The 24,079-nt window shown below is 33.1% G+C and overlaps 4 protein-coding genes across 6 annotated transcripts; 3 read left to right on the top strand and 1 right to left on the bottom strand.

Moving 5' to 3' along the window:
* The first annotated feature begins 1,126 nt into the window (after window positions 1-1,126).
* On the top strand, window positions 1,127-3,478 carry LOC100782450 (beta-1,4-xylosyltransferase IRX9). 2 transcript variants are annotated; one of them, XM_006594060.4, is made up of 3 exons: window positions 1,127-1,922; window positions 2,241-2,475; window positions 3,179-3,478. In XM_006594060.4, the coding sequence occupies exons 1-3, from the start codon at window positions 1,288-1,290 to the stop codon at window positions 3,344-3,346; spliced, it is 1,038 nt and encodes a 345-aa protein (XP_006594123.1). In that variant the 5' UTR covers window positions 1,127-1,287; the 3' UTR covers window positions 3,347-3,478. The 2 variants fall into 2 exon arrangements, with proteins under 2 accessions (XP_006594123.1, XP_003542501.1); XM_003542453.5 differs by having other exon boundaries at window positions 1,159-1,922; window positions 2,244-2,475.
* Window positions 3,479-8,172: 4,694 nt separating this feature from the next.
* On the top strand, window positions 8,173-12,079 carry IQD43 (protein IQ-DOMAIN 43). Of its 2 annotated transcripts, none has more exons than XM_003541355.5 (6): window positions 8,173-8,617; window positions 9,275-9,377; window positions 9,454-9,753; window positions 10,099-10,320; window positions 10,444-10,563; window positions 11,034-12,079. In XM_003541355.5, exons 2-6 carry the CDS (start codon window positions 9,300-9,302, stop codon window positions 11,724-11,726), a joined length of 1,413 nt encoding a protein of 470 aa, XP_003541403.1. In that variant the 5' UTR covers window positions 8,173-8,617; window positions 9,275-9,299; the 3' UTR covers window positions 11,727-12,079. The 2 variants fall into 2 exon arrangements, with proteins under 2 accessions (XP_003541403.1, XP_006594122.1); XM_006594059.4 differs by having other exon boundaries at window positions 8,190-8,617; window positions 9,237-9,377.
* A 2,117-nt stretch (window positions 12,080-14,196) lies between these two features.
* LOC100500663 (uncharacterized) lies at window positions 14,197-17,475 on the top strand. Its single transcript, NM_001250648.2, has 3 exons — window positions 14,197-14,268; window positions 14,731-14,903; window positions 16,973-17,475. Exons 1-3 carry the CDS (start codon window positions 14,266-14,268, stop codon window positions 17,127-17,129), a joined length of 333 nt encoding a protein of 110 aa, NP_001237577.1. The 5' UTR covers window positions 14,197-14,265; the 3' UTR covers window positions 17,130-17,475.
* A 725-nt stretch (window positions 17,476-18,200) lies between these two features.
* On the bottom strand, window positions 18,201-23,806 carry LOC100781919 (uncharacterized). The gene is made up of 7 exons (XM_006594058.4): window positions 23,655-23,806; window positions 23,089-23,556; window positions 21,727-21,915; window positions 21,374-21,613; window positions 20,056-20,273; window positions 19,170-19,424; window positions 18,201-18,836 (listed from the first exon to the last, which is right to left on the bottom strand). The coding sequence occupies exons 2-7, from the start codon at window positions 23,471-23,473 to the stop codon at window positions 18,591-18,593; spliced, it is 1,533 nt and encodes a 510-aa protein (XP_006594121.1). The 5' UTR covers window positions 23,474-23,556; window positions 23,655-23,806; the 3' UTR covers window positions 18,201-18,590.
* Between the last annotated feature and the right edge of the window lie 273 nt (window positions 23,807-24,079).

The following is a 24,079-nucleotide window of genomic DNA, read 5'->3' as shown; positions in this document are numbered from 1 at the left end:
TAAGATATCAAATTTAGGCTTTTAGACATTATAATTTGAGAGTGAGAATATGCTTGCATCCCTTAAATTTAAGGTGTCAAATTTAGGCTTTTAGACATTATAATTTGAGAGTGAGAATTTAGTTGGCTTTTACTTTATATGTTCTGAGAGAGCAAAGATAAAGGAGCCTCTTGAGATGAAGGATTTAACAGTTGGGCAGTGGCTGATAGAAGCACAAGTTTGTTGGTTTGTGTCTTCAAAATTTTCCTTGGATGAAAAAAAAATTCGGCAGCGATAATGCAGGTTCTAATACCAATTTTCTGTTAATAATCTATTTTGCTTCAATAGAGGTAAAAGAAAGCTTGATTGAAACAGAGATAACAGTCATCTGTAATCTCCTTTGGTGCTTCGGTTTTTAAGTTTTAACCACCCTTGCTTCCTTTATTTGAGGAACCATATAATACATCATTCTTTACATGCCATGGTCAACAGATACAAAGTCGGAACCAAGCCAGATAAATTGGCTCACCTCTTTGTTCTAGCTGGATGCTAACTCTATGTAGGATTAGAATTCTTTACGTGCTTCATTGCAATGCTGTTGCTTGCTTGCACATTAAGCTTACATGTTGCTTGTAACTAGTGAATTAGTGTGTTAAATGAAAAGTGTGGCCTTGACTTGAATTAAATTACCTCCTTAATTAATCTCTATACACCCATACTTTCACTTAAGATACTTGAGAGAATCCAAATCCCTTCTGATGTTGGAGATTATTATTGATTTATACAAACGGTCCAAACTCAACCTACTGTCATAATCTGATATTTTTTCAGCAAAATCATGATTATTTGACGAGATCCCGAGGTTGATTATTATTATTATTTTAAAAAAAGAAAATAACAATCCTCCCTTGGTGGACTACTGGTCAACAACAAATAATAATTAGACCCTTAATCACAATCACTAATATTAGTTAATTAACAGAGAACATATTCTGGATACATAGATGGGTGCCGCGCCAACTACTATTTGGTGTAGATAGCAACTCTTGCCATCACACAAGCTATTTCTATTTTTATTTTTTTCTTGTACTACAAGTGACATCCAAGTGAAGCAATACCTTGCCAATGAAATACCTACACAAATGATTTAGTTTGGCAGTACCAATCATAGCTTTTTACAGTTTAAACGTTTTACATAACAAATGTGTGGTGTCCTTAAAGTTTCAATTTTATATTACACACCCTTCCTCTTCATTTCTAGCATCTATACATTAAATACTCAAATTCTGTGGTAGGTAGTGATAGTAGATGGGATCAGTGGAAAGATCAAGAAAGAAAGTCATGTCATGGAAGAAAGCCATGGTGCATTTTTCTCTCTGTTTTGTGATGGGGTTCTTCACAGGCTTTGCTCCTACAGGTAAATCTATATTTCACAGCCATGTTGATTATTCAAATAGGTCAGAGTTTGCACCACAACCTATTGAAGTGTCACAGAAGACAACAAATGTCAATAGAAGTTGGATAGCTCCAACACCAAGGTCTTTAGTCCACAAGCAAAAATTGCATGTAAAAATAGGGCCCCAGTTGAAGCCTAGAAGACTTATAATCATTGTAACTCCAACAAGCACAAAACTTCCCTTCCAAACAGTGATTTTGGCAAGGCTGGCAAACACTATAAAGCTGGTTCCTCAACCCTTGCTGTGGATTGTTGTGGAAGGGCAAACTGATTCCACAGAACTTTCTAAGACACTTAGGAAGACTGGCATCATGTATAGGCATTTGGTTTCAAAGGAAAACTTCACGGACTTGGAAGCTGAACTGAATCACCAGAGAAATCTTGCACTCAAGCACATTGTGCATCACAGGCTAAGTGGGATCGTACACTTTGCTGAACTTTCCAATGTTTATGATCTCGAATTCTTCCAACAACTAAGATATATTGAGTATGATTCTTCCCTTCCTATTTTATGCACTAGTTCTAGTTCTTTCATTATTATTATGATGATGGCTATGATTATGATTATTATAAACATTGGTTGATTGGTATATCTTTAGGATCATGTTAAGAAAAAGGGAAAAATATAGCCAATGGTGAAATGGTAAGCTTAAAAACATTAAATTTTAAGTCATGATGAGGTATACCAATGACAAAATAACTACAATGCTAACAATAATGCACTATATTTCACACTTGCAATGTGATTTAAAAGTTAGAACTAACATGAGAAACATGCTCCTTGATGATTTGGAAACTGATCAAGCAGGGTATTTGGAACATGGCCAACGGCATCGTTAGCAGCAAACAGGAAGAAAGTGATGATAGAAGGACCTGTGTGTGATTCTTCAAAAGTCATAGGGTGGCATTTAAGGAATATGAACAATGAAACTGATATAATTACTCCTCCGATTCATATTTCAAGTTTTGCATTCAATAGCTCCATTCTCTGGGACCCTGAGAGATGGGGTCGCACTTCCTCTCTTCAAGACACCTCTCAGGTACAAATTATATCCTATAGCCAAAACATTACTATAATTTCTTTTAAAAAAATAAAAATTAAATTGGGTGTTAATATCTAAATTGTACTCCACCACTTATTCATGCTCAAGTGGCATTTTTACCTTAATGCCATAACAATATTTTCTTTTGGTGTGTGTATCCAAGTCATCGAAATGTTCATCTAGAATAAGAACTTACAGATAATAATTAAAAAAATAATTTTAAAACTCTTGTTATTATGAGAAATTAATAAAACAGTGGTGTAGATGTCAAAAAGTAATTTTATATGGTCCAAAACATGATCGTACCTTCACTGCCTAAACCCTGAGTCATTACTTACGTTTACTTAACATTTGGCCAACCTACTACTACTTTAAAAAGTACAAATGAAAAGTGGACAAAAGAAATACTAGTAACATATTAGGCAATATAATGAAAGTTTGATTGATCACTTCAACTAATCACAATTCTAATTATTATAGTACTCTCTACTCTAGTATAATGTATATAACCTAATGGCAGTATTTTGTTCTATTTACTCCGGGATATGTATATAACCCAATGGCTTATTTTGCTTACACCCACAGATATCAAATAAGGGATCGGTTTACATGACATAAATCACAACTATCTTAATATTTTATACCATTCACACATATATAATTCTTATTATTGACGAGGCTTCTAATTTGGTTTTCTTAGAATTCAATCAAATTCGTGAAGGAAGTAGTTCTTGAGGATCAAGAAAAGTTGAGGGGAATTCCTCCAGAGGATTGCTCCAGAATCTTGCTTTGGCGTTTCAATTTTCATGCTCGCACCACTTCAAATCATAAATTTCCGACTACTGCATCTGGTGTTATCCGAAAATAATGGGAAATAAACAGAAAATAATGTATAGCAAAATATTCAACTTCCCTACACCAGGAATTTATTCATTATTTTTTACTTGTACAAATTTCTCCTGTGTGCTTATAATTTTATACGTCCCTGCTATTTTCACAAGTTTTTTTAGCTTCTATAAGTGTAACTGTGTAAGTTCTGATGGGAAGCAAAAACATTTTATCATATATATTTTGGGTTCTGCTAACATATATTCTAGGCGTGTTAGTTAGATAATTAACAAATAAAAAGTTTTTACTATTTTTTTCATATTAATTCGTTAACTTAGATTTAAGGATGTAGCAGATTTATAATCATTATGCAAGACTGTTATAAAATACTTATAAACTTGTCAGTTTGGTTGTAATTTTAAAATTTTCATTTGTTTATTCTGCGAGTTTAAGCTAACTCAATCTTAAAAGTTAGCTTAAGAAGTGAGGGTTGCTCCTCACTTGTATACTCTAACTTGGTTTCATTTTTAATCAATGTAAGACTGACTGAATTTTTTCCAATACATCCCCTCACCTCTAATCCTTCTTGGACTTGATGTATAGATAACAATAGTAGGTGACTCTTTTGAATAATATTAGATATACTCTGATATTATTTTAGATTCTTAAAATGTAAGTTTAGACCTAATTCAACCCCAAAAGTTAGCTTAAGGGGTGAGGGTTGTCCCTCAATTATATACTCTACCTTAGTCATTGTGTAATTTAGATTTTTTCCCATATCAATGTTACATCATTGGTTAATATTATTATTTGACAACAAAACTAAAACAATTTTTTTTTATGGAATCTAAAATAAAAAATACTTTAAAAAGGACTAAAAAAACCTGTTTTATAATTATTGAAAGATTATTTAAGTCTTATTAAAATTAACAAACTTATAATATATATAATTTGTAATTGAAAGACAACAGTTTTATTATTTATACTATCTTGTCAGTCTGAATACTTCTTCCACAACTGCAATTCAAATATAAATATGGCTTGCCCTACCCTTTTTTTTCTTCCATAAATCTAAATACACGACATTGTTTGAATAATGTTGTCACGTACATAAATGGAGAATTGGATAAGTATAAATACAAATATGGTTCTGCATCTGGAATTCAAATATAAATATGGTTTAACCCACCTTTACGTGAGTTCATGTGTCGATTTTTATGCCATACATATTTGATGAAATCATTACTCATTTACTCGGGACCATATGAATATAATTGAAAGTGCCTACTTGTCGTATTCATTCAAACCCCAATTCAAATCAAATTTTTCCCAGCAAAATCATAAAATGCAGTACATGCATATTAGGAAGTGATAGTTCAAGTGATAACTTACCCATTCAGTTTTCCTTTTGCTATTCAATGAAGTAAATACCAAAACTCACTTTGCATATGTCCTCTGAGGAGTTTACATCGACAGGTAAACATATGTAGCCAACAACTTTTTTTAATCTGTAGCACCGGGGATTCTTTTCAACAAAATATGCAAATATGGTTATTCTCTTCAATATGATATTTTATGTGCTAAATATGCTGGGCTCTTAAATTGGCATGCGATTATTTAGTCTCTTTAATTTGGGTTATTAGTGATCTTCAAAATCACAATTTGATCTTTCAGAATTGTTGGATTTGATTAAGATAAGGTCTTAGTCATATTTCTCCTCTCATTTGAGTAGTTTTCTCTCTTTCTTTGATTGGTGTAATAGTTCTATTAAATATATTAGATGTAGTGTTAATTAGGTGAAAAAGTCTAAATGTTATGAATATTGTACGTACTTTCATAATTTCAGTTGTTGGCTTAACAAAAAGAAACAATTTTTAATCTCGTGCCCCTGGTTAGTTGTTGGCTTGCTAACAACCGAGGATTGTCCTAAGTAGAACCATCAAATATATACACAAATAAAATATAAATATATACACAGATAAAATATATGGAAGCATATTTCTGACCTTTCCATTTGGTTTTAGATAGTTGTTTCTTCCTCTTTCAACAACTTGGTGATTGGTGAATGATAAATGGCTTGTCTTTTTATTATTTAACTTGTCATAGCTGTTTCTTTTTCTCTTTTTTATTTATTTATAAAAATAGACACAAAGATACTGTTGTTATTCTTATCTTATTAAAATTGACATTTCATCCTAATTATTATTATTATTATTATTTATCAAAATTAAACAGCAATTACCTGAATAAAACGTTAGTATTTTATAATAAAAGAACAAAGTCAACAATAACTATCATATTGTATTTAAATTTTATTTTTCCTCCTTGATCATGGTTATATACCATCCTTCTTGTAGACATCCAAGTCCATTTAAACTCTTGTCTCATTCAATAGTTCTTTATGACACATTTGTTTTGTGGGCTTGCTCCAGCCTCCAAATGTTCATTTTGTGTCTTTTTAAACATATTTGCTTCTCATAACCCATTAATTGTCGCAATGTTCAAGTCATTTGAATTGTAAAAAACACAAATAATCAAACTTAAAGTCAACGAGCCAAGAAACTCATCTTTTACACGATCATCTTCGATATGTTCTTCAAAGTTCAAACACCTCTCCCAAAATTTGAATTTCCTCATATGCTAAGCTTCAAATTCACTTGGCAAATTTAAAGTAGCATCTTTTTACCTTTTTTTTTACCTTGGAGAATATTTTGTGAAATTTATCAAACTTACACTTGTTAAATGAACGGTTGGGTAAGAATTTTTTTTTGAACTCATGACCCGATCCGATCTGACCCATGAAATCTAATTAAATTTACCGCATATATATATAATTATTAAGTACAAAATAATTTTTTGCTATTATTTGTTAAATTATTAAATTAAATCATCTATAATTTTTTGATATGCAATTTTTTATTTTTATCTTGATTGCGTTTATCTTTTTTGATGTTAATGCTGTAATATATTATTTATTTTTATCTAAAATAAAAATATCTAAGTAGCATTAAAATCATTCATTTCATTAATTAAAATTGTCACATTGAAAGATATTTAATCATTATAAATTTGCAAAGCTCTAGGTGAAAAACAAAATATTGCTCTAAAAAAATGTAATTTTTATAAAAAAAATATTTTTTTAAATGTTTAGAACCGATTAATACCATCTGAATTAATTTGATTATGATCAACTTGGTTTGGTTTGAGTTGTGAATAAAATTACATAAACTACACATCAATTAATAAATTTCACGTATCCACCTAAAAATAAATGTCACATAATTAATCATGAAAATTCTATTAACTTCAAATCATTATATTATTATTATTATTATTATTATTATTAATCAAGGTGTGTGTGAGGGAACAAGTGTCAAACGTGAAACTTCACCAAAAAAAAAAGTGTCAAACGCGAAGGCAATAATTTTGAATTGGATAATGCCTTAAACATTTGGTCAAATAAGTGCCACTACGCCCACAGTTTTGATTAATCATCATTCAGTAATTTGGCCTTTTGTTCTTTGTAGATATTTGGTAATTTGGCTTTATTATGCTAACATTATCACAAACACAAAATAAATGGATGAAAAACATCACGACAATTTTCTTCTAACAATTAAGCTACCAAGCAGGCCTCCCAGAGCGGTTAATTATAACTCCTGTTTGTCCATTTGTCTCTTGCCACTTGACTTTGATATCTGCATCTTCCTCCATGCCATTCAATGATCTTGTTTGACCATCAACGTGTCTATTAAAACAACCTTTGTTTTGTTGCTACCCATAAAATAAGTTTATTGAACAAATTATCATAGATTTTATCTGAGTTTGATTCGTATGAATGGATAAGTGTTTAATTATACATGAGAGTTTAATTTTTTTTATCTATAAAAATAAAAAACACATAAATATCAGTAAGAAGTTTACAATAATTCACATATTTGTTCAACTAATAAAGTTAGACTCCTTAATTACCCAAACATAGGTTTAATTCTTAAGTTTAAAAATTAGAAAGGTCATTAAGGTGTTTACTTGTAATTGTCGGATATGAAATGATGTGATAAGGTTGTCGTTCACAAATCGTTGGTCACATAAGCTTAACGAGTAGTTTATGAATTGCACGTTTTCAGAATGGTGCGTTCGTAAGTTATCGCCGCTAATGAGAACTTTTCACTTTAGATAGTAATATCGTTTAGTAGGCTAAAAGCAAAAGCAAAGTTCCTCAAGATTATTTTGTTACGTGAGCAAGAGAAAAACATGAAAACGCAAAAGTATACTTATTCCTATGAAATAATTATCAAGCATAAAAGGAAAGAAAGAAAGGAAGCAAGGAATCTAGTTTTTATCTTGTACGTCAGATATTTTACCAATATCATGGTAGATATTTACTCATTAAATATTATAGGAAGTTAGGAATTGATTTCATAATTGCTTATAAAAAAAGAAGGAGCTGGTTTGATAATTAAAACTTTTGAAGATTTGTTGAGGGTTTGTTTTTATATGAATAAAAAAAACTAGAGACATTCATAACTTATATAGTGTCACCTAAGCTATATCAACAATGAAAAAACTATGCAGCCATTCCAAGATCAGATACTAATATGTTGATATTAGATGATTGGTTGTTGCTTGTTCAAGAAAATTTTTGACACAAAAAATTAAACACAATTTTTCGGTTGAATAAATATTCCTTAAATGTAAAGGCAACAAACCTTGGATCAGGACGTGAATCCTATATATATTTGACAAGGTAGTTAAATACAAAAAAATAATTTAATGAGGAAGTAGAAAAGACAAAAACAGCGAAGAGCACAGAGAAAAACATGAATAACCAACCACTGCCACAAGTGAGACCAACATCAACATCCATGGAAAGGGGCATCATTTCATCATGGGACACACAGTTAACAAGGGTAACTAAACGCACAAAAACAACAACCACCTTGGACAAAAAAGAAGAAGGGTGTTTTCAGTTTTCAGTTTTCACGAATCATGGTAACTGGGTGGGGGCCCACTGCCCCTAATCAACACAAGTACTAGTATTGTAGTGGGGTCACAGCATTGGCTGAACCAGCTAGCTGATCTCTCTTTCCATTCCATATTCTCTTATCATTGAGAGACCCTTTGTCCCTTCTCAAGATCTCATTGCATTTCCCTCCCTTTACACGGGAGATAGTGCAAGAAGCGTAATCTCCAAGTTCTCATCTTTTTGTTCCCTTTTTGTTCAGAGACATACATAGTCCCGCCCCAGAAGAACAAATTGCTACAACCTATTTTGATTTGAGATCTGTCTGTCTCTTTGGTTTCAGTTCAGGTACTCTCATTCATTTTCTATCTTCATTGGACCCCCCTTTTTATTTTTTAAGAAAAATTGCTATTTTTGCACTTTCCCATTTCCTCTTTTCTATGCAATTAAATGTTGCTGGGGGCTGTTTAATGTTTAAAGTTCTTTAATTTCTTTCCTTGTTTTGGTTTGGTGAAAATTGTTGTAGTTTTAGCACCAGGGTGTTGCACAATTTTGACTGGAAATGCTGATTTGAGTAGACAAATCTGCATTCTATGTGTTACTTAAGGAAGATAGTTCAGTTGTTCATACTGTTGTATTCAACATTATTCGGAGAATGAGGATTTCAAATTATCTTTGGTTTTTTAGATGCAGTCTAGGTTCCTTTGGGGATTAGGATTTTGATTTGCTCACAAGCTAACTTTTCCCTCTTTTTCCCCTTCCCTTGATGGTGAATTTCATTAGTAGAAGCCAGATGCTAATTCCTCATTTCCTTTTTTTAAGAGCTTAGAGGCTTACATAATTTATGAGACTCTGTCATTTTCAGTATCAAATTTCATAGTTCTAATAGCATTTAATGATGTAAGCTGATGCCATTGGATTTCCTATTCAAACGCAAGATGAATCCGTGAATTGTTTTGTGTTATAGGTATGATATCTTGAAATTTACATATTTTCTGGATAAAGGGTCAAAGTGAGGAATGCAAAGAAAATGGGGAGGAGAGGAAGTAGTTGGTTTTCTACTGTGAAGAAAGCTCTAAGCCCTGAGCCAAAGGAGAAGAACGATCAGGTTAAGACAAAATTTATATTTAACCTATCTCAGGTATACAGGATGTTCCTTATAGTGTTAGCAACTGCTTTTGCAGAATTCAAGTAGATCAAAGAAGAAATGGTTTGGGAAGCAAAAATTGCAGACTTCAGAATCAACCTCACAAACGGATAATGCACCACCTCTTCCTCCACCTGAGATTATTTTAACTCATGTTGAGAGTGAAATCAGCCATGAGCGTATTGAAGTTGCAACTGCAGTGGATGCTGTGGAACCTGTTCCTGCTGTTCAGATGGCAGCTGCTGAAGTTCAAGCCACCACAACTGTTCAGTTTAACAGTAAACCAACAGAAGAAGTGGCTGCAATCAGGATTCAAAAAGCTTTTCGGGGATACTTGGTATGTTTTGCAACTTTTATTGAAACCAATGTAACTTATTTCATTCTTCTATTTTTATTTTCAGCCTCCCTCTTACCAATATCTGTTGAATGTTTTTACTACAAGTGAAAAACCTCAGTTACAATAGTGATATAGCACTTTTTTGTTTACTGTACACTAACAGTTGGTCAAATTCAAACTCTTTAAATGTGAATCCATACAAAAATTTATTTATTAAATGTCCTATTTAATTATGCTAACTTATGAGGCCATACATGGTAAGTAATCAATAATTGCTGCAAAAGAAAGCTTCTTGATTCAGTGATAAACTATTTTCAAGCTGAATTTTCTTTTAAAATCATTTAGGCAAGAAGAGAATTGCGCGCGTTAAGGGGGCTGGTCAGGTTGAGATCGCTGATGGAAGGGCCAGTGGTGAAACGTCAAGCCATTAGTACTCTCCGTTCTATGCAGACTTTTGCTCATTTGCAAACTCAGATTCGTTCTAGGAGGCTCAGGATGTTAGAGGAGAATCAAGAACTACAAAAACAGCTCTTACAGAAGCACGCAAAAGAGCTAGAGAGCATTCGGGTCTGTGTTTCATGTCCCTGATATATTTTAAAATGCTAATCTATTGACACGGAATAATGTTTATTTGAGGTTTAATATATGGAATTTGGAATGCTTTTAACTTATTTCAAATTCTCATAACAGCTTGGGGAGGAATGGGATGACAGCATACAATCAAAAGAACAAGTTGAAGCCAAGTTACTGAGCAAGTATGAAGCTGCTATGAGAAGAGAAAGAGCAATGGCTTATTCATTCTCTCATCAGGTTTTTAATTTCTCTTATGAATTTACATTTGTTAGGATAGTGAAACAAACAAATGGAAAAAAAGATGTGAAAGCAAATTGTTGGTGAACTTGAACATCATAGGAAAATTGACTTAGTCTGTCATATAACTTATATTACAAACAAGAGATGCTAGCAACACACTCTTTAACGCTTTCTTTTCAATACACTCTCAATTGTTGAAATTCATGCAAGTCCCACTAAATATGAGTCACATTCCTTGTTTGGTGGGTCCAATTCCCAAATTAGGGGGATCCTCATGAATTTCAACCAGTAGGTGATAGTGTAATATAAAGAGAGAGTGTTGCTAACACTCGTTACAAAATAATACATAGTATAAAGAACTAAAATAAGAATATGGATACTAGTTTGAGTTCCTTGATATTTTGAACAAATTATTAAACTTCAAAGTTTGGTTTTAAATAAATAAATATAAATGTATATCTTGACAGCAAAACTGGAAGAATGCATCAAGATCTGTAAACCCAATGTTCATGGATCCAACCAATCCAGCCTGGGGTTGGAGTTGGTTGGAACGATGGATGGCAGCCCGGCCCTGGGAGAGCCATAGCCTGATGGAGAAAGAGAAGAACGACAATAAATCTCTAAGAAGTTCTAGCCGTGGCATTACCAGTGCTGAAATCAGCAAATCATTTGCTAAGTTTCAGCTCAATTCTGAGAAGCATTCTCCAACAGCCAGCCAAAATCCAGGCTCACCTAACTTTGAGTCCCATTCAAATCCTCCCAAGCCATCTTCTCCTGCAGTTGCTAGGAAACTGAAGAAAGCAAGTCCTAAGGACATCTTGGCTATAGACGATGGCACTAAGAGCATGGTTAGTGTGCAGTCAGAGCGGCCACGGAGGCACTCCATTGCTGGATCAATAGTGGGAGATGATGAAAGCCTTGCAAGCTCTCCATCTATTCCAAGTTACATGGTGCCAACTAAATCTGCAAAAGCTAAGTCCAGGATGCAAAGTCCATTTGCTGCAGAAAACGGAACCCCAGATAAAGGGTCCTCTGGGACTGCAAAGAAACGTCTTTCTTTCCCAGCTTCGCCTGCTAGGCCAAGGAGGCACTCAGGTCCACCAAAGGTAGAGAGCAGCTTCAATGCTGAAATCACTGTGGGAAATGGTGTGGCTGGTTGATTATATAGCCACAGAAAATATGATGCAATGCAAGCATTTGAAATGTCATGACAAAGTTAAGACAAAAAGTTCATTTGAATTGTTCCCTTATTTATTTATTTATTATGTGTATCTCAATCTTTTCATTTCTTGGAGGCTATTGGTTTGAGGGTGAAAACTGTTTTACCTTCTACATTTTATCTATTTGTATTCTCATGTATCTACTCACAATTTGCACTGAGAAGTTGAAAGGTGTGATTCATGATAGTATTATGGACAAAAGAACAAGTCAGCTGTCAGAAGCCTTTCGGAGCTTCCCCAGTATCTCTGTTACTATTGATTCTTATGTGATATAAAATGTATATTTAATTTCATTGTCTCATTTCTTAGAAGTTACTATATTTTGTAATCTATGATATTTTATGTTGTGTATTAGTGTATGACTTGCTTGGACCGTTATGCTGTGTGATCCGGGGCAGAGAATTTGTGAACAGTCCCAAGAAAAATTGTTTTGTACACAGGTCTCATCTCTTGGTACTCTATATTTGAACAAATCTCAAACGAAAAACTAAGTTCCTTCTCTCCCTCCACAATTGACCTGGAAGAACCCAAGTTTTCATGACAACTTGTCATTTTTATAATATAACATAGGGTCTTGCTAATCACGAGAGCCAACAAGCATAATTTACGAATTCCAATAAAAAAAAAAATTCTTCAAACTTTTTCAGTGCCTTAAGACACGAGTTACTATTTACTTATAACATATTGTGAGTTATTATAAATATCAATGAACATTGGTTTATTCAACCAAACTATGATTTTCAATGTTTTCTTTTGGATTTTATCAAGATCCTCAACTTAAAAGTGGTGTTCACGGGTTTGATCAACCTATGAACTTAACTTTAACACATTGATTTAAATTTCAATGTTATTCAAATCAAATTCGACGTGATCTGTTCAAACCTAACTCATGTCTTTTTTAACTTGATTTGATCTTAGCAAAAATCAAGCTTGCACTGCATTCTAGTAGTCCATATTGAATTCGAGTCATTTTATAATTCAATCTATTACGATTTGTAATCGTATTAAATTGACCTATGATTAAATAATTAGTTCAATCACTCTCTAAATATAAATGGGTCAATTGATTGATAAATAATTTTAGAATTTAATTAGAATACATTAATATAAGTATTTTATATTATTATCTAATTATAAACAAAACTATTTTTATGTAAGTATTTAAAAATCATATTTAAGATCATTTTAATTAATTTAAATTATAATTTTTTTGTCCGTTTATCAAAATGAAATTCATAGCATTAAAAAATTTCAATCTGTGTTATGGTTTACTGGTCAAAATATATTTATATATATTCAAATTTAATCTTAGTAGTATAAATATTGTTAAACCCTTTTTTTTTTTTGCTGAGTTATATTGTTAAACCGTTTCCTAATTAGGCTACATTAATAAGTACATATTTCATGTTATCATAAAAAAGTAAATATTTCATGTTGAACAATTACAATTTTAAAGATAAATAATGTTATAGATTATTAAAATAATTTTCTAAAATAAAGAAATAAACTAAATAAAAAAAAGGATTTAAAACATTGTTGGCCGTAAACTATCATGCAGGGGTGTTCGCCTTGTGTTTGGTTCGATTTCTAGATAAAATGTCATTCAAATCGAATATAAAACAAAAGATGTGATTCGGTTTGGTTGAACGTAAATATAAAATCAAATTTAAAGCAAATATTGAACCAATCTTTTACATTTTGGTTCGGTTCAATTTCACGTTTTTTAGTTTTTTTATAAAAATTTATTGTTATAATTTAAATCTATCAATTAAATTTATATCATTGTTATATATATTATATAATTTAAAAAATGAATTTTATTTTATTAAGTTTTATTTAACATATTTTAGTTAAAAATTATTATTTTCACTTCTATTTTATATTAATATTAAATAATATTATCAAAAAATTTATAATATAATAATAATTTGGACTTTAATACTATTTTTTTAAACAATATTAATATATCATTTTTAATATATAAAAGTAAAATATATATCTTAATTATAAAGTAAATAAAAATTAATAAATTATTCAATATTTATTATTAATTATCTTAATAAAATCAATATAATTATAATATGTGATTTGATTTAATTTTTTTATAATAAGATTCAAAAATCAAATTAAACCACAAAATACATGTCATTTTTTAATTTATTTATTTATTTTCAATTTAAAGAATTTTTAATTTTTTTGTATCCTTCTAACAATTTGCAAAGGGTTTGATTTGATTTTTAACATTATTCCAATGAGAAGAATTCTGTAACGAAAAAAATCCATCAGAAGAGAATTGGACTAGAACTTACGAGAAAAATATGTCTTAAGGAGCAAGGCAATTAAAAAGAAAGAAAAAATATAATTATAAATATAAAAATAATAAGCCAAGCTTCGTTCATGTTTCTCAACTGAACACTCTTTGCGAGCAATTCAAAACCCTATTGGAATTCTCCATTCACACGTTGAAGCTTTTGACGTCATGGTTAGTCCTTCATCGTTATTCTTAAAATTCCATTCCTTTTATCTTGATTTCGAACTGGGAAACCATCCTCAACCTCTCAACAATTTTCTTCGCCTCTACTTTAGGATCGAAAAAAGCTGATTTTTTTTTTTCTTTAGTCCCTTTGTCTCTATGTCCACCTTTTTGTATTTTCGCTATCGTTTTGCCCAATTTTTTTGTATACAAATTTGATAAGTTGTTTATTGTACTGGGTTAATTAGTTTTTGCAGTCTACAAATTTTGTTTGGGGCTCTGGGATTGGAGAGCTTTTGGGTGTAGGGTTTTATGTTGCTGTATAGAAAACAGAATATGGATTTGTATTCTTATTGTATTGATAAGAGGGTAGGGGTCTAGGGGATAAGGGTTTTTTTATCATTTATTTTTAAGTTTGTTGATTTTGATATTGTCTTTGGTTTGTGGAACTGAAATTGGAAATTGGAACAGGCTACACCATTGGTGGCAGGGATTGCAGTGGCGGCTGCGGCTTATGCTGGTAGATATGGTATCCAGGCTTGGCAAGCATTCAAAGCTAGACCACCGAGTATGCGTAAATTTTATGAAGGTGGTTTCCAGGCTACCATGACTAGAAGGGAAGCAGCTCTTATACTGGGTGTTAGGTAACTGCCATTTTGTTTTGAAGATTCTAATGTGTTGATTTGTGTTAAGGCATTGAAATGATAATTTACAGGGAGAAGAAAGCCTATAGTATTGAATTTTGCATATGTTATGATGTCTGTAGGCTGTAGTGATGTTTGTCACCACCTTTTCTTTTGGGGGACTGATTGAATTAATTTATGGTATTTCTTGATTTGAAAATTGAGATATTGGTCTTTCACGCGATATCTTTACAACCCTGCATGTATGTGTATCCAACATGTAATAAAGGTTAAGTCTCTTCATGGAAAAATCACATGACAAAGGTCCTGCTCAAATCAGTGCTTGAGTTTAGGTTGATGTTGCAATATTCAGGGTAAAAAAAATAAAATACTAAGGACAGTCACAACCATCTGATTATGTCTAATACCAGCCTTGCTTGTGGCTTGCAAGTGTGTGCACTGTGCAGAAGGGTCTTTGATTTGTTATGGACTCTATGGTAATGCATATAACTTATGTGATTAGTTAGAATATTAGAAATATCTATAAAGCACCAAAACAACAACTACCCTACCAGCTCTCTAATATTCCGGCTGTATCATTGTCCAGTATGGACACAAGATGGCAGGACAAATCCTTCTCCCCTTTCTTCTTTCCTTCATATCTTACGCATCTATCAAACAAATTGGATATCGTAGGTGGTTGAGATATGGCACAATATGGCGTAGATATGGTGCTTTGTAGGTGCTGCAGTGCTTTGTGTTAAAAAACTTCAAAAACTGCACATTCATTGTCTAATTTGAACACTTCACCGAGGTAGTCAATAGTGACAGAGACTTCCACCATGGAGTGCTTTTCTGTCGCAGCCATGATTCTGCTGAGCTACTATAGCAGTAAAATGCAGCTATTCTGGCTGTTCTTTTTTGAAGTTATTGAAACCATTAATTTAGGAATCTTACTGATTTGCCCTCTTTTCACATCTGCAATATATAGGGTGTTCCTATCTTCAACACAACACCAGTGTTATGTCTGTTTAGACAAGAAAACATGAAGTGTGGCCTCTATTTCCTTTCCAGTCAGTCCCTGCTGCTTAGTGGTATTATTTCTGGTCAAACCTGATTTTATTGTATTTTTATATAACCTCACCTAGTGGGATAAGGCTTTGTTGTTGTTGTTGTTGTTGTTGTTGTTGTTGTATATGTAAGGCTGGAACCCTGTTCTTTCCCTTCATCATTTGATCTATGTTCACATCAGGCAGCAAGGCTTGCTGTTCTCTCTATTCCTTTTTTTAATCTAAATTGTGTTCTTGGGTATTCATTTTATTCGGTGTCCAATTGCTATACTTCTGAATCTGTTCAGACTGATCAAGAAAGGGAATCAGAACTTACTATCAATTCCTGTTCAATTGATGTTGTTATTCTTTCCTCTTTAATTTGCTTGAACTGAATCTTGTGATCGTATTTTGAAGTTATTCTGCCTCTATTGCAAGTTGTGATTTGCAATTGCAGCTTGTGTAGAGGGTGTATCGTGTCCAGTCTTTGTATCCAATTGAAAAGAAAAGCGGATTTAGTTCTCCAATTGAAGTTCAGAATTGGCTTTCAACTTTGTTTCCCATCTTTCCAGTTTTCCCTGAGGTTTAGATTAGACTGTAGTTCTGTCCAATCATATTGATTACTGATTTTAAGCTTCAATGCGTTTATGTTGTCAAATGGTGATAAGTTAGTGATGAGTGCTATTACTGTTTATAGTTTGTTTGGTGGAAGTTCATTCGTACTGAAATTAGTCGAAAATTTGATTTGTTTAGTACTTTTCATGTTTAATATTTGGCATTGATTGATTTTGTTTGAGTGCGTTTGCACATGCAGTATTGTATCTTGTGTGTGTGTGTGTATTATTTTAATTTTGCCGCATTGGTGTCTTCTTATATTGTATACTGTCTGTCTCCCTTAATCACATTTTCTTTCTGTGTCATCAACTAGAATTTCATTGGTTAATATGAATTTTTGTTAGTTGTTACTAGTCTTGCCCTTGACAAAGTTTTAGCAGATGTATTTTGTGTTTCTCTTGCTGATTTTCAGTTTTTATGTTTCAGAGAACGCACTCCAACAGATAAGATTAAAGAAGCACATAGGAGGGTGATGGTTGCAAACCATCCAGATGCAGGTGGCAGCCATTACCTTGCATCCAAAATTAATGAAGCAAAAGATATGTTACTTGGAAAGACCAAAGGTGGTGGGTCAGCATTTTGAAGCCCGTAGAAGCCTTGCTTTCCATCATTTTGACAATTTAGACCTTGGTCCTCATTGATGTCAATTATTAATTTTTTGGGTCATCGCCTAATTAATTCTTGTAATCCAATAGTGTGAGAAAATTGGACATGGTTATGCTCTTATCAGGATGATAAAGGTCCATTGTAACTTGGCCTGTGCTATAGAAGTTAAGATTGCCATCAATAAAATTGATTTGTACTGGCACATTTTACTACCAGTTCTTGCCTTTTTAGGTGGTGTCTCCCTTTTGGTTTGAGTTCATGCCACTTCACCTTGATGTTTGACATGTACTTCACTAATGTAATCAATTGTGTCCATTGCAGAATGAATGGGGGATGTCTTGCTTCAAAATTATTTCAAAAGTCTTAAAATGTATGGAAGTACGTTTCATGAAGATTTTCAGAATCAAAATAAACTTATATTTTATTGTGATAAATCATTCTTCAGTTCCAAACCTTTCCAATATTTTGTCATTAATTTCTAAATTTGGACTGAAGTGAAAAATATTATAATTAAGATTAGAACTATGAGTTAGATCTCCTTGACAGCCTTTTAATCTGAAAAAGCATTTTTTGTTTTTATTAACTTTCATTTTTATTTACAAAAATATTAGCTTATTTTCACTGTATTCCTTTTCTTTTTGGTATTGCTTTCTATTTCTTACTTTTAAAGATTCATATAAAAATTATATAAAAAAACTGTTTCTTAAATAAATCATTATAAATAAATAAAAAGTTTTTTTATGATTAAAACTAAAAATAAAACACATGTTCTCAAAATAAAATAAAAAAAGCTTAAAGTGTGATCATATCCGGTATTTTTTTTCACCACAAACAGTATCAATTACACGGCAAGGTCCGAAACAATTTTATCAAAAGCATTTTTTTTAACAAACCCAAATTGACAACGTATATAAACAGGGGCTTATTCATCAACGGTGCTCTCTAATGTAAGGTCTGCGTACACAATAGCCTATGGACCAAACATAATTAAGTCCTGATTGAAATCCTATTTCTTAGCCAAACTACATAGAAAGAAAGAAATAGATGCTTTGACAAGGAAGGACCATTGATTACCAATTTACTGGCTTTAGCTTATTTGTAGGATACAACTAAGGATACATATCTTCGCAAATATGACTGAATCTTATAATAACTATGTAAGTTTTTCAAAAATGATTGCACGTGGAACTGTCTAGAACAAATTAGACAGGGTTTAAGGTACAATTTGCTAGGGAGAGGAAAGGAAAAACAATGTGTAACATTCGTGCTTTACCTATATCTCCAAAAGCTCTTAACGGTTCAAAATTCAGCCAACTTTAACGACCATTCTCTCTTCTTTCAAGCTCCACCGAGCAGTGGAGCCGCCTGTGGTATTTACATCCAACCTAAGACCGTCGTGCCTATGAGCAGTAACGTGTCATGTCAACATTAGAAGCTGTTAAACAGGTACTTGTAAAACCTCTTCCTTATCTTCTTCCTCGAATGCAGTTGCAGTTTCCTCTTGTCGTTCAACCGGACCTTGAGGAGTTCCAAAGAGAGTGGTGAAAATCTGCCTATGGCATTGATCACATAAATAGAAATAGGAGAAGTGGCCCTCATTTGGAAGCTTATGGATAACAGCCTCTGGCAAAACCCGCTCTATATATTCCATCATTGATGGTGGGACCACCCTATCATCCAGACCCTGTTAAGTATTGAAAAGGAAAACGTAAGATTTACACTTATACATAATGGAAGTTGAACTTGATTAAAACATGAAGAATCCTTGTACTAATACTAATGATAACATACACAACACCATCTAACATCAAATTGTTGTCTAAATCTTCCTGCCACATATATTTTTATATTTGAAATGAAATGATAATGTCAATTTATTTATTGATTTAGTCTACCTAAGTTATTTAGGCTAAAGTCTACACTAGAGTGTCTTGAACTAGATAGAGGCATATAAATGAATGTTTGTAAGGCCAAGAAATCCTGCTAATTCAAAGAACAATGTATTAAAAGTTCAAACCTGCCATATGTGTTTAAGGCCAAGAAATCCTGCTAATTCACAGCCCGCCTGACTGTACATGGATTTCAACCAAAGAAGTATGCCTCTTGTTTGACACTTCTTTTGCACATGAAGTTCCTTAATGTCAAAACCCCAATTTGATACCTGCAGAACAGCTTCTTCTATAAATGGGCGTATGTTTCCCTGACGAACTGACTCCTCCACATCCCTCTGCCAAAATTCCTCAAATTCTGGTTCTTCAGTCACAAGTTTATCCTGCACATGTGAAGTCAATTATATTAACAATTATGGCAGAGCTAAATGTCTTTTACTCGCAGGCAATTTTGCAAGCTGTTTACCTACCACTGTGTTTGTATTTAGATTTGAAAGTCAGCTTTAATTTTATGTTAAATGTCAATCATAATTAAAAATATTTTCTGTCAGATGTGGCCAAGATGAAGCTATTTCACGCAATATACAATTAGAAGAGCACAATTACTCATTCTCTTCCATGATACAAGATTGAAGCCAACAATATTAAATAAAGTTCTATAGCTTCAATATGTTAGGTAAAGAAAGACAAAATATATTGGATGGCTCCATAGTTTCTTGACTATATATTGACAATTGAAAATCTGACAGAAATCAGTGTGATTCAGTATCCACAGTATCCAGCTGGTAAAGCATCAGCTTTGAGTTAACATGATAGCATGGACAGCCAACTAACTGCACAAATTCGAACCAAATGCCAACAATTAACTCCATTTGTTTCAAGCAAACATGAATTGACTCCAGTCATACTATTGCAATACAGAAAAAGCCAGTTCATATTGATGAACAGTGCAACATACTTTGAAAGTAATTATACCTGTTACATAGTTCAATTTACGACTTATGACGCACTCACCTTCTTTCCTGGCGAGACAGATAGCAGCTTATCAATCTCATCATGCTGTTCAGGCAAGAAGCTTTTCCGATAGAAAAAAGAGAGAAGTTTTGGAAATCTACGAGCCAAAGAATACATCATTTTCCTCCTTGGCAGCCACTTCTCCCAAGTTCTTTTCATCTCCTCCTTAGTCATGTGTGGGTCATATGGATTAATCATAGGAGCCAACATTGCTGCACCTGCAATTTCGACAATATAACAACTAACAAGTTACATCAGATTCTGCATTGTGTGATCTCTATTGAGGGTTGGAGGATAGATATACTACAAAAGGGAGCAAACATTTTCAGAAAAATGGTAGGCAACCAAATAGCAAATTGCTTTTATTAGTGTGATCTCTATTGATCTTTTTTTTAAATTTCTTTCCCATTAACTTGTAAGAATAAGATAGAGTCACACATTAATAACTTCATTGGCATTAGATTTGTATGTGCCCCAAAATTTTAACATTATTATTTTATTATAAGCTTCTCTCGGTCACACATTTAATAGGACTACCACTTGTAGTTTTATAGAGCATCAAATCAAATTTCTGTATGTATTCAAAACAACTGTTTTCATCTATGGATGATATTTTCTATTCTGGGTACAAGTGCAAATCTATAACCACATCTTCTAAACCAAGTTGCAACTTGCAAGAGATTTGCGCCTATACTATGTGCTCTAATCTCTAGTAAAGACCTCAGATTTTTCATTTTCTTTCTTTCATTGGGAAAAACAATTGTTACTCTGTATTCTCTTTAGACACTCAAACAAGTCAGTCATTGTGTTTTAAATCAGGTGATATACCATTTTTTTTAAAAGTGAAATTGATAGCATCAATATGCCCACCCTCTTTGAGTTGTTTTGAACTCAAAGGTCAAACAATCTGTTTACTTAGTACGTACAGTAAAAACTAAGAACTCTGATAATGTGAAGGATTTGGAAGGAAAAGAATTGAAAGGAACTAACTAAGATAACTAAACTGTGGACTAGTCCAGACATATGCCCATTTGTTTCCCTTCTTTCCTATCGCATACCCTCAATCAGTTGAGGCCCTTGTTCAACAACAGCATAAGAATGGAGGTTTCTGTTGTACGCTTAATAATTGACTTCCCTGCCCAATTGGCAATATAATTGAACGTTGGATTCTACATTCAGATACACCCAATATACAATTACTATGCCAACTGGCCAGGGGTATCAGCAATTAGAGGTCTGATTGAATTCTCAAAGAAGAATTTTTTACAAGCAATATAAAGGTATCTAGAAATTAAAAAGCTTTAAAAAGATGTACAACCTGCAATTTTCTCAGGAATATATCTGAGAGAAGCCCAAGCATGGATGCATCCACTAGAGTGGCACAGTATCCAGAACTTATCAGTAACATTGACGGCATTGACTAGATGCAGCACATCCATAGCTGATGAGTTGAGATTTCTGTTGGGATGAGGATCACTCTCCCCAAAACCAGGAAGATCATATGTGACCAAACGAATGCCGTACTCTTCAAGCAATGATGCTTTGACTCCAGGTAAACCTTCATAAGATGGAATAAGATGGACGGTGAAATCCAGCCTCAAGTTGTGCTCCTCATAAAGATTGTACCCAAGAAGATTATCTTATAATTAAAAATTCCAACTTATATTATACCTGCTAGTCTGGATGAAAGAAAAGAGTGCGGAGCAACAAGTGAAAATCTAGCTGTGTCGGCCAAAACACCTTGCTCATGATAAGCCATGTATCTACCATCTGGAAGTAGCACACGACTAGCACTAGGAGGATGTTGACGCACCTTCACCACAGGGGCCACTGCTTCACGATTGGGATCTACACTTATAGCTGCAAATAACTCATTAAAAAAAAAGTCAATACCAAGCTAATACCATAAGGAAAAAGATCATTAGTAAGCAATAACAAAACTTGTTCCAAAATTTCATAGAACATATGACAGCTCAACAGCTATGGGTGTGTTAGGTTTAGTGTTTGGCCATCCACACTGAGGTTCACCCCTTATAGAAAGTTGTGCCTGCGTATTTGGCAAGTGTTTTCACAAATCAGTTGAACCTAACTTTCATCCAAACTAAGGTTGGAGCAAAGCTACTCCTCTCTTGTTTTTCCATTAAACGTAGAAAGTTCCAAAACATAAATCAAGTTACATTAAACCTACTTTTAACTAAACTTAAGATACCAAACTCCACTTTTTCAACTGTAATCTAAACACACCATGGAATGAAGATATTTTTTAAGAAAATCAATATACCACAAAGAAACGGTCAGAGAATCTATAGGTCCCTTCATTTATAAAAAATCAATCCAAGCAATATATGGTAATAATAAATATATTTAGGCTCTGATTGGATAAAATTCACATAAGAAAACAAAAATTGAGCTTTAAAATCAGCTTATGTACTTACCTTCTATAAAAAACTCTCATTTAACTTCTCCAAAAGTTCAAGTGCATAAGTTGATTTTAACTCATGGAAGACACTCAATTCATTTTAATATCTGACTTCCTTTTCTTATAAGTAAGTAGGAGAAGTTTATCCAAACACTATTTAGTACACTCTAGTCTAGTCTCCTCGATAGCACATACCATCATTAGTTTTTTTTTTAAAAAAAAGAAGAAGTAAAGAATAACAAATAACCAAAATTAAGTGAAATCAACTATGTTTTCCATAAGCATTGGTTAAGGAACTTAAATAAAAATGTATTCATTGGGAGGCAGAAAATTAGGCTGCCCATGATTTTATTTACGCTCTCCTATAATTTACACAATAAATACTTTCTCCTTTCTCCTTTTAGTTCCTTACCCAATGCCGAACACTATTTAACAAGACCCATAAAATAATAACTGTAGGTGATACTCTTTCTAACATACTTTTGAAATTAATTGAAAAACTACAAAATCATTATCGAGGTTAATTAATAAAGAGTGAAGCCTACATAATTATCATGATTTCTAACAAATTTCAGCCAATAATAAATAGTAATAAGTTGTTACCATTTTCTTACCTGCGAGCGCGAGAATGAAAACGAAGAACACAACAGACCAAGCGTGGAAGGGATCGCGATCCTCGGGGAGAAAGTCGTTGAGAAACCTCAACCTCTTCGAAACCTTGGAACAAGGTCCACCGAACTTCCTCACCACATACGAATCCTCGTTGATCAAGTTCTGTCGCAGAATGTCCCTGAACCCTCTCCCAAGCTCCATGAGTATCTCGCACCACGCCATCACGAACCCCAAGGCCTGCTCCTTCAAGCTCTCCCCCGACTCGCTCTGCGGCGCGTGCACCTCAAACGACGTCGGAGGAGAATCTCCACCGTAGCGCACTCCCGAATCCTCTATCAGACTCGCCAGCTCCTCCGTCCACGTGTCCCTCCCTCTCACTTCCGCCATTTTTGCTAATTTCTCAAACTAGTAAGTGACGGTGGTGATGATAAAGATTAAAGAACCACGCGCCACACACCCCTCTTCCTCATCTACAACCAAAACCTTTTCAATATCCAACCAGTATTCAAAAAAAAGGAGAATATTAGTCAAGAAAAAGGCCAAAAAGATGAATACTAGAATTTCTCACTTTTCTGACGCTGCAACTTTTCTTCAACCGAGGGTCATTACAGTGTTTAGTGGATCAGTCCTATTCCTTAAGTTATTCTTTTTTCTTCTTCTTGTTAACAAAAATAGATTTACTTTTTAAGTTCTTTAATCAACATTATTAAAACATTAATTAACAATTGTCTTGTTTTTTAACATAATATTAATGCAAAATAATTAATTTTTATAGAAGATCATAAACATATATAATATAAATATTTTCCTCCAACCATTATTTAAAGATTATAGGAAGTTTATTAAATGAGTTTAGTTTTTGTGCTAAGAAAATTCCTTATGTTATTAAAAAGAAAATTAGAATGAAGTTGACGACGAAGATATGGCCACGTCAGGCACGATAGGATTGCACGTGAAACCAACGTCCCACGCATTATTGTTTGCTGAGGCCGT

The sequence above is a fragment of the Glycine max genome, chromosome 13 (genome assembly GCF_000004515.6).
Source record: "Glycine max cultivar Williams 82 chromosome 13, Glycine_max_v4.0, whole genome shotgun sequence".
NCBI classification, from domain to species: Eukaryota; Viridiplantae; Streptophyta; class Magnoliopsida; order Fabales; family Fabaceae; genus Glycine; species Glycine max.
The sequence above is the reverse complement of the archived record's forward strand: the minus strand, read 5'-3'. Positions and strand labels throughout refer to the sequence as shown.